The sequence below is a fragment of the Culex quinquefasciatus genome, chromosome 3 (genome assembly GCF_015732765.1).
Source record: "Culex quinquefasciatus strain JHB chromosome 3, VPISU_Cqui_1.0_pri_paternal, whole genome shotgun sequence".
NCBI classification, from domain to species: Eukaryota; Metazoa; Arthropoda; class Insecta; order Diptera; family Culicidae; genus Culex; species Culex quinquefasciatus.
Genome location: NC_051863.1, coordinates 178,423,985 through 178,434,827, shown reverse-complemented (window position 1 = coordinate 178,434,827; position 10,843 = coordinate 178,423,985). Strand labels below are relative to the sequence as shown.

At 40.7% G+C, this 10,843-nt stretch overlaps 1 protein-coding gene and 1 long non-coding RNA gene across 2 annotated transcripts; both read left to right on the top strand.

Moving 5' to 3' along the window:
- The first annotated feature begins 3,203 nt into the window (after positions 1-3,203).
- LOC6047386 (phosphoacetylglucosamine mutase) lies at positions 3,204-10,621 on the top strand. The gene is made up of 4 exons (XM_038262943.1): positions 3,204-3,485; positions 8,664-9,494; positions 9,549-9,654; positions 9,714-10,621. The coding sequence occupies exons 1-4, from the start codon at positions 3,382-3,384 to the stop codon at positions 10,323-10,325; spliced, it is 1,653 nt and encodes a 550-aa protein (XP_038118871.1). The 5' UTR covers positions 3,204-3,381; the 3' UTR covers positions 10,326-10,621.
- On the top strand, positions 4,456-5,007 carry LOC119769659. The gene is made up of 2 exons (XR_005278473.1): positions 4,456-4,833; positions 4,895-5,007. It is a non-coding gene; the product is annotated as an uncharacterized LOC119769659 (long non-coding RNA).
- Positions 10,622-10,843: the final 222 nt, after the last annotated feature.

The following is a 10,843-nucleotide window of genomic DNA, read 5'->3' as shown; positions in this document are numbered from 1 at the left end:
CGGCCCACCGTTGTTGTGCAGTCCCGGAACCAGCGTCCAGTTGATAGTCATCTCCACTTTCTGAAAAGAAATCACAGTCAGCATCCACGATCACGAAGCTGCCACAGACAAACAGACGTGAATCATCATTGATTTTATCAAAAAATCCATCGTTTACCAAAGAAAGTTCGAAATTGGGCTGCACACTAGCGCTATCTGCAGTCCTGTTGCGAAAACATCATCATTTCGATAAACCAAATTAAGCGTGTACCCATTTTTCCCTCTAAGCGTGTACGAATGAAAACTGACAGGTGTTTGTTTATGTTTGCTATCGATTTTGTTTTCTCATTCTATGCCCAGAAAATTCGCAAAAGATGGGCTGGAAAGTTGAATAATCTTGCTAAACTCCCATCATAATAACATTCCACCTAGTATTCCGCAGCATGTTCTGCCCCGTGACCTGCAGTTTTGTTTAGGAAATAAGATGAGAACCGGTGTGATGGGCAAGTCGCGTAAGAATGAATAAAACTGATCGCAGGTTGCGTGATTGTTATCTTCCAAGCTAATCCAACTGGCTGTGCCGGGTGTGGGCATGTAAAAAGGTTGGAGGTTCCGATTTAGTTTTAGCGGAGTGGCAATATCATTAGTTTATGTTACAGTGAAAAAAATAGCCAGGGTGCCAAGGAGAATGGGCTGCTTCAGATTCAAGGTCTTCAAGGGGAACAACCTAGGAAATAGCATTTATACTGGCGGATTTCACCAAATTATGAGCATGTTTAACTGATGTCGGTCGGACGAAAAACCAATGCAGCTGCTAGAGGTGAAGGGGAGTGGAAGTCCATCAATTAAATTGTGTTAAACTGATTTATTCTTTTACATATCTTGTTTTCAAAATGTTCAGTTAATCTACTCTGGACTGCCTTGAACTCCAGTGTCGTGTCTTTGTCTCCTCCTCCAAGTCTCTTTACCAAACAACAGATCGTTGGTCAATATGTCATCGACCGAAAGTCACACTTCTACCATATCGAATTATTTCAAGAAAATCTACCGCAGTTAACCAAATCAAATTAACAATGCAACATTGGATTTTCTCCCCACGTGTTGGCTATAAAGAAAACATTGCACACACACACGGTGATGCACTGAAACGTCAAAGGGCCAAGGGATACGGTGGCGCCACCGACGACGTTCGTGTCTTGTTGCGGTACTACGGCATCCATTTTTTGACTGATTTGAATTTGAAATGACGGTTTTAGTTGGCGATGGTTTGAAAAAGAGTTGCACGTCTGTTTGTCTGTGAAGCTGCTATCAAAGTAATCGACGTGGCAAATCCGGGACACCCTCGAACAGCACACGCCCTGCATCGTCGAATACAGCCGGAACATACCGATGTGGCCAAACAGGCTCTGATTGGTGAACTGGACCCTCTGGACCATCTTCGTGCCGGAACCGTCTGCCATCTCGGTCCGCGAAGAATCAAGTTTGAGACACACGCGCAGTTTAACAAAAGACTAAATGAATCGCGGCTGTTGCTGCTGGCTGACATACACGCGCATGCAATTTTGTACACATTTTGGCACACATTCATAAATGTTGTGAACCTTGCATATAAGTTTCATGTAAAAAGCACACTGCAAAATTCTATAGTATCTCGCATATAGATGTTATATGCGGAGCTCACGAATCATACTTGCCAAAGCAATATTTTTCATCGAGCATGAGTAAAATTCGGTTATAAGCATACGCATATAAAATCTAAGAAAATTGCTTGTAAAGAATATTTGTTAAGCATATAGAGATTAATATGATGAGTCATAGGTTTTATTATGCTACATTGAAGATTGGATATGTGCAGTGTACATATATAATCAATCATGAGTTTAGTTTCAGTGTATATTAGTTTTAGTGTTAAAAAGGCGTTTTATGGTCGAGAAGGACCATAAACGAACTTGTTTTATGCCTCGCCCGGGGGTCGTTAAAGTGGATCGATTGCTTTTTTTTTAGTTCGATAAAGCTGAACTTTAAGACTTTTATGCCTAGTGTCGGTTTCGCGTGGAAAGAGAACCGCAACCGATAGCACCAACCATTTCCCTGACTGACGGACGGGGCCGACAACGGCCCGAAATCCGTCCGACGGCTCGACAAAACGGCCCGAATTCCGACGGTTTGTCCGACGGAATTCGGGCCCTTTTCGTGCGTATATGCAACACTTTGTCCGACGATCGTCGAAATCTACGTTTGAGAAAATCGACGTTGACGGGCCGTTGTCGGGCCGTTTTCGGGCGACTTTGTTATTTAGATTGTCCTGCCATTATCTAACGTAAATTTTTCACAAATTTTGATTTCGTTATGAAAACAATAGTTTTTTTTTTTTCATTTGAAAACGGTTTATTTTTATTATACCAATTGTGATTGCGTTTAATTAAAAGTCATTTCAATCGATGCACTGGTTTCTTGGTGATTTCTTCGTAAACATGGTGAAGTTGTATTTGAAGTCTGAAAAATTAAATTGAGAAAAAGTTAGAGACAGAAATATATTTGTTTTGAAATGAACTAACCCAGTGTTTCGGATGGTCCGTTGTTGTTCGTTGATGGCCACTCAGATTCTGCGGATCTTCGTTCGTCATTGTAGATATTTTCACCAGATCTTCCCAGCTTTGTGAATTCCATTTGCTGGGAAAACTTCATTGCTGTTCTATTAATTACCAAATATCACTGAATATTGCACTAAATTTGAAAAAAAGTTATGAATATTTCTAGAGAAAAAACTTTTTAAAGGACTTGAAAAAAAAACTGTACTGTCATCAAATTGCATAGCCTACTCTTTCAAACACAAATTGCGGATGTCGCCTCTGACATTCGATCAAAACGCTCGACAATCGCACGAAAATGGCAGGACAAGATCGATTTCGAGTAGATAACGCTTCGAATCGCACGACCGCGGGACCCGAGCCTAACAGGGTTGATTTGACAGACAAACGATTTTGATGCTTACCGTCGCCAGCCTGGCAGCACTGCGCTTAGGGTGCGTTCATTTATTACGTAATAGAAAATTTTGGGTTTTCAGACCTCCCCTCCCCATTCGCGTAAAAAACTTCTCTTATACAAATTATTTAAATTTTTGTATAAAGAGTGAAATAGCCGTTGACCCCCTACCCCATTACCTTAACTGCGTTACGTACTAAAAGAACGCTCCCTGAACCTGCCACCACCCTCACACGCGGACGCGGCTCAAAAACAGTCAGTCCAAAAAAGTTGCTGACGTCGAGTGGAGGTGCATCAGTAGCTGCCGATCCGGAAGTCTTGCATGTCCAATTAACTTGTTTTGGCCGCCGATAAGATAAGCCAGATTGTTCCCCAACCCGTGTTGAAGACATTCCTTTTGGATAACGCAGCAGCAAGATGACCTTCAATCTGCGCCAGGTTTATGCGTTCGCCCGCGAATATCACCAAAAGCGCGACTCCCAGAAGGAGATCCAGTACGGCACGGCAGGATTCCGGTCACAGTGAGTACAGGAGGGGTTCGCTAACTCGGACGGAACAGCATTCGGATAAACGATACGATGTTCTCGATTTAATCGCTTGACTATTTTTTAATCAGAATCAGGAACAAATGCATTTATTAGCAGCCGGAATTCGGATTATCGAATCGACTCTGTAATATTATTCACTCGATTTATTTTCACTCTTTTTCGGTGTTCGTGTTCCATTCCACATATAGGTATTCCAAAGAAACGAGTTCGATCGCATTATACACTTATCTGTGCAGTCCAATCAACGCGCGCCGGCCGCAGCCAGCGAAAGAGAGTGACTGTGCTGGTCGTAACAATCTCCATAATTGATTTCCGGTTTTGTGGGTTTTGTGGGAACGCGGGCGAGCGGGGGACACGCCTCGGCCAAATATGTGCGGGTCTCGCCGCGTATATCTATTGTGGCTCTGCAATGGCTTTAAGTGGGAATTGGCTATTTCCGTGCAAATCCTTGGTCGAATTTGCGCCAATTTATTGCGTAGAGTGCATCTAAGAATAGTCGATGCAATTAGCAAATGGATTTTCAAGCAAATTTTAATCAATTTTACAAAAACAAAAAAAAAGCTATGATATCCAGTTCACATCTGGGTACGGGAAGTGCAGTTTCCGTGAAAAATATAATGCATTTTAGGATTGAAGTTCACGTTCGTGCCAGGAAAGCGCATTGTTGGTGGCCAATTTTATGAATTCTAGGTACCGTAAACTTTGGGGTGACTTTGATAGCCCGGGGTGACATTGATAGAAATTTGATTTGGCCACTACATATTTTTGATACATTCAATGTAACAGTCTCGTTTTTGCATATATGTTCGATCCCTTAATACTTGCATACTCAAAATTCTCAAAAATGTTTAGATATTAATTTGACGGGCATTTGAAAAACCTATCAAAGTCACCCCGGGCTATCAAAGTCACCCCAGTTTACGGTACTCAGAGTTCACACACTCAGAATGAAGATTCGACTTCGGCAGAAATATCTGCCGAACGTGCTCGGCAAAGTGATATTCTGCCGAAATCTCGGCAGAAAATTCATTGTTCCAATATTCTCGGTTAAATTTAACCGATAGTTCGGCAGATCTAAGCAAAATGCCGAAGTTCGTCAGTTAAATTTAACGAAAATCTCGGCATGTCCAAAATCTACCGAGTTCGGCAATTCAACTGTCAAATTTGCTAGAAAGTGCCGAGCTGTTCGGTTAGATGTTGAGGTAGCCATATTTGTTTTCGATATGAGTAGTGCTCACTGAACTAAGTTCCGGAACTTTGGATAAATCGGGATTTATACTTGAATTTCTACAGGATTTCTGCTTGGATTTCTACTTGAAAGGTAAACATTTTTAATAACATCTGTTAGGAAAAATAATATCTAAAGGGTCTTTCATTTGCAGCTTTTACCAAGGAAATGCATGACGATGGTGCTTGGTAGAAGTATAGGATTCATTCTGGTTCAGATTGTATTAGATTATACATAAAAAGAGCAATAAATATAAAAAAGCATGCATGCATATTGTTTTAAAGCTTTAAATTAATTGCGAGAATCTCGATTTGGTTTTATTATGATAAATTCCGAGATTTTCGGTTGAATTCGTTTCAGGGATGCCGAGATTTTCGGCACAAAAAAGCTGGCTGTCAAAATTATTTTTGCCGAGACTTCGGCAGATGAATTTTCTGCCGAACTCTCTGCCGAGCGCTCAGTTGTTCTGTTTTCGGCAGAATTCTGCCGAAGTTCGGCATAAAAAACTGAGTGTGCAGCTTTTTTTTTGCGTGGTGTTGAGATTACAAAAAAGTGTCCACGTGGTTTATGGATGGTCCCTATTGAAAATTTAGAATTTGATTATAGGGCCGAACCTTAACAGTATCCAGGTCTTTAAGCGAAGATGGCGTTCGAATGATGAACGCCCGAAATGTCAAAATCGCGCAGTAGCACCAACATTAGAAAAAAATATATGGCTGTCATGCCATGGCACACTTGTTCCGTAATGTTGGTACCACTGCGTGATTTTGACATTTCGGGCGTTCACCATTCGAACGCCATCTTCGCTTAATAACCTCGATTAAATACCAAAAATAACAAGGAAGTTTTTTTTTTTTTGCTCAGAGTGAAATAAAACAGAGAGAAAAGCCATAACAATAATCATGAATTTTCTGACAACAAAAAAATGAGCGATTCAGAAATAAAAAAAAACATGAAAATACACAGATTAATATTTTTTTATTAATTAACTTCTTTTCTCTAACTATCCTTCATCTATTACTTAACAAACAAAACAATCCAATAAATGACATCAAATGAACAAGTTTTAAAAATTGCTAAATTTTAAAATTAAGAATGTTAAAATTTAAAAAGTAAAAAAAATAATTTTAAAAGCACAAACATTCGAAAGCTTACAAATTTTAAGATTCTAAAAATTGAAAGCATAACAAAACAAATTTAAAAAAAAATGAACTGAAAAATTCTAGCATTCAAAAATTTCACAATTGGGTACTTGAGCCCTATGTCAATATTTATGTACAATGGTAAAAAAACAAGATTAAAAACCATTTCTGATCACTTTTTTTTTTATTTTAATGCAAAAAAAAAAAAAAATTGACAAGACAACATTTTTTCGATGGATCAACTATGGTCCCCTTGGAACGAGCTGTCAAGTAGGAGCTTTTCTGTCAAGAAGGACCGCGAGGTTATTTTTTCAAAATTGATTTAAAAATCCATTTTAAACTTTTTATGGTCGTACAAAGGGTCATTGTACTCAGAAAAATAAGCTTTATCGCTGTAAACAATAATATCAGCAATCTAAGCTTCATTTTAGGACCCAATTAAATTCTTGAAGAATTCGGATATTTAGAAATTCAAACATTTTGAAATACAAACTACAAACATTGAAAAAAATAAAAAAATATAAAAAAACCCGAAATTCGAGAATTAAAAAATGTTAAATCATAAATTTTACAATTAAAAAAAAATAATTCAAAAATACAAGGATTTTATAACTCAAACATTTATAAAATCAAATATTCTTACCGATCATATAGCCCAATCTTCAGCTCGAATTGGATACTAAAGCCATGTGTAAATTCTTATGTACAACGGTAAAAAACATTTCTGGTAGGACCTTTTCTGTCAAGAAGGGCCGTGAAGTTAATTTAAAAAAAAAAAATGAATTAAAAATCGATTTTAAATCCTTTGCGGTCGTTCAAAGGGTCATTGTATTCAGAAAAATAAGCTTTATCGTTGTGAACAATAATATCACAAATTTAAGCTTAATTTTAGGACCCAATTTTGCCTGACAGCATTTGACCGAGTCGAAAGAAGCAGTTGAAGCTCTTCTCTGTGTACTACTATCGAGAAATTAAAAGTGAGAGTGTGTGCAACATGGAGTTAAACTTTCTGTGAAGTTGCTGTGAAGATTACCATGGCACCTTGAAAAGTTTAACTCCATGTTGCACGCACACACTCTTACTTTTAATTTCTCGATTGAGTTCTTCAACGCTCAGACTAAGTGACCAACAGACCCCCTTTTGCCTTCACCTTTAGCCAGATGGGTTTCAAGCCATCGACCTTCCGCTTACAAAGCAAACCCCGTACCACTAGGCCACGGCAGCTAATTTTTATGTAACGTTTAGTAAATAGAACAATGTGTAAAAAAATAAAATAACATAGAAAAAAAATCACCAGTTTCATGTAAAATTACACAATTTTTGTTTCAGGAAACAACAATTCTGGTTTTATTTTTTAGAATTTTGCATTAGAAACTGAGTAAAATCACATCAGGTGCCGTCTTTGTAGGTAAAATTATAGAGAATTTGCAGCAAAGGAACAAATAGGGTAAACCTATGATTTTTTGAAAAAATGTGTTTTTAGCTTCATAATCAACATTTTTTTAAAAATTATGCCGGATTCGGATGAGAAAAATTATTTCCAACAATTAGGTGTATAACTTTCCAATATTTGTTTGATTTTTCTATGAGAAAACTGTAAATTTAGAAAAAGATAGTCATTTGGACTATTTGGCAAGAAAGTCTGTCAAAAATCAATAAAAATGGTTGAATATACGTTAACACATCTGTTATCAACTATTTAACTGTTTATTTTCTTGATATATACAGGGAAACTAATTTTTTCGTGTTCCAAAACATGTTTTTTAAAGAAAAAGGCCCCAAACCATATCGATATCGGATATATCTCGCCAGGGATGCGTCACGCGATTTAAATTCACTCCCTGCTCGCGGCTGTGGTGACTAAAATAAGAAAAATAAAAACTGCAGTTAAAGCTGCCCTGATTTGCTTTTTCGTTCTTTTTGATGTGCTTTTGTTTGTTCCGTTTCTGGTCACGATATATCCGTTTCTTCGGTCTTGGCCAGCCTTCCTCCTCCCTTATCTTTTTGGCTTGTAGACTTTTATCTTTAATACAGCCGACATTACTGACTAACAGATAGCAGGCAGAAACACATGACGCTTTGAAACTGAGTGGTTTTGCAACGGGAAAATTTGGCTAGTGATTTTCGACTGATGAATAAATTGTTATACAAATAAAAACTTAACTTGTTTAGAAAAAGTTAGTACAGCTTGAAAAGACAAGTTTTTTCGTTGAAACAAATAATTCTTCTAATAATTTTCTTTTTATTGCGCGTACAATTAATTTTAAAAATCCTTTTTTTATTTCTGCGTGCTTTCGATCCAATAACCGCTGGCCGGCGGCGAAATTATGGAAAAGTATAATCTGTATCAGACTTGGAATAAGATGCTGATACAGGTTAACTCAACTCGCTTAATTTAATTTTGTTTTATTGTAATCTACGTACTTGTGCGGTAACTGGGCGTTGTTAATTGTTGTTGTTGATAATTGGGCCGTAGGCCAGTTAAAAAGCAGACAAACGTCAAAAAACCAAAACAAACCGAAATGACCGGGGGGTAAATGGATGCAACTTTTTATTAAATGTTAAGTAACAATTAAAGAAATATGATGAGAAAGCATTGTAAATAAATTTGGGTAACCTTTATTTTCATATTCCATTAGGAAAATATTATGCATCGGTGTTCCCCTCGTAATGTTTCGTTCAGTCCAGTTAGCGAGCAGCATTCGGTGACTGGGCTACGTTCTCAGCCCAGTTACCGAACAAGTACTTTATAAATCACTAAACTCGAAAATTTTCCCCCAGTGCCGACAACCTGGACTACGTCATGTACCGAATGGGGCTGCTGGCGGTGCTCCGGTCGCGCGCAAAGGGTGGCCAGGTTATCGGCGTGATGATCACGGCTTCGCACAACCCGGAACAGGACAACGGCGTCAAGCTGGTCGATCCCATGGGCGAAATGCTGGAGCAGAGCTGGGAACGGCTGGCCACGGATCTGGTGAACGTGAGCGACGCCGACCTGGAGGGCCAAATTGCGAAGATCAGCACCGAGCAGGGCATCGACAACAACGAACCTGCGAAGGTGTACGTGGGCATGGACACGCGCTATCACAGTCCGCAGCTGGCGAAGGCCGTGCTGAACGGGATTGCGGCGCTGAAGGGAAGCGTGCGGGACTTTGGAATCGTTACGACGCCAATGTTGCACTACTTTGTGACCTGCTCGAATACGGACCTGGCGTACGGACTGCCGACCGAGGAGGGCTACATGACGAAGCTGTTGACGGCCTTCAAGCGGATTCGGGGGAACACCTTCGCGAAGGGGAACTACACGAACAAGGTGTTTTACGACGGAGCGAACGGAGTCGGGTCGCTGAAGATGCTGGGATTTGTGCGGAAGTTTGACAGATATCTGGACGTGAAGGTGTTCAACAGCAATGGAAAGATCAACTTCAACTGCGGGGCGGACTTTGTCAAGACGAATCAACGGGCGCCGCACGGAATCCCTGAAGATCTGGAACCGAACGCACGGTGCGTGTCAGTTGACGGGGACGCCGATCGGGTCGTGTATTATTACACCGATGAGGACGGTGTGTTCCATCTGCTGGACGGCGACCGGATTGCCACGTTGATTGCCGGGTAATTATCTTAAATTAGAATGAAAGACTTGGACTAGACAAGATTTAATTGCAGCTACCTCAAAGAACTCGTTGAAAAGTGCGGGGTTGAGCTTGAAATGGGACTGGTCCAGACTGCCTACGCCAACGGAGCTTCAACGGACTACATCGTCAATCAGTTGGTAAGATTTGAATTTATCTATTGAAAACACAAATAACTTACCCACAACACAAATTCCAGAAAGTCCCCGTTGCGTGCGCCCCAACCGGAGTCAAGCATCTGCACCACAAAGCGCTCGATTACGACGTGGGCGTCTACTTCGAGGCAAACGGACACGGCACCGTCATCTACAACGCGGAAGCCAAGAAGCGAATTGCAGCCGCCAGCAAGGACGAATCCCTTACCCAGGAGCAACGTGACGCTGCGAAGCTGCTGCTCAGCACGATCGACCTGACGAACGAAACCGTCGGCGACGCCATCTCGGATATGCTGCTCGTCGAAACGGTCCTGCACTACCGTGGCTGGAGCCTCCAGGACTGGTTCGCGGCGTACTCCGACCTGCCGAACGTGCTGATGAAGGTCAAGGTGGAAGATCGGAACGTGTTCACGACGACCGACGCCGAACGCGTCTGCGTCAAGCCGGAAGGTCTGCAGGACGCCATCAACGAAATCGTGGCCAAGTATCCCCGCGGGAGGTCGTTCGTGCGGCCGTCCGGAACGGAGGACGTGGTGCGGGTGTACGCCGAGTCCGAAACCAAGGACGGCACGCTGCAGCTGGCGCTCGAAGTGGCCAACGTTGTGTTCGACCGGGCTGGGGGTGTTGGCGCTCGGCCGGAGCTGGCCAAGATCTAAGGGACACGCACATCAGTTTATTGTTATTTCCGACTGGCACACACAAGCTACCGATACTGCCCCGTATTGTTTTAGTGTGTAAAGTGATGTCTGTGCGAAAGGAAAATATGCAAATTGGTTATTAACCTGAATGAGATTAGTTTGAATTGCTTGAATATATGATTATCGTGTTCGAATATTAGATCTATCTACATCCATATACAGTGAGCTACTAAATCGTTTGGACAAAGACAAAGCAATGCTTCTATTTACCACAGCTATGCATATCAATAAATTTTATTATTGGCGCTTTTAAATTTTCTTGTTTTATTTCTTGATTGTGTAACATTCTTCAGAGAAAGAATAGAGATATCCACGCGCGAGAGTGTGTTAGTTTGTAATAATATTTACACGCAGACATAAGCAAATCGAGTAGAATGATTCGTCTGTCAAAATCAGCTGTGTCCTTTGTTCTACCACGAGCACGTGGTAAACAGCTGTTTTTTACAGACGATTGATCTACTCGATTTGCCTATGTC

Coding starts and splice junctions, on each gene's coding strand:
- LOC6047386 (XM_038262943.1), top strand. CDS start 3,382: ATGACCTTCAATCTGCGCCAGGTTTATGCGTTCGCCCGCGAATATCAC. Junction 3,486..8,663: donor ACGGCAGGATTCCGGTCACA/GTGAGTACAGGA, acceptor ATTTTCCCCCAG/TGCCGACAACCTGGACTACG. Junction 9,495..9,548: donor ATTGCCACGTTGATTGCCGG/GTAATTATCTTA, acceptor ATTTAATTGCAG/CTACCTCAAAGAACTCGTTG.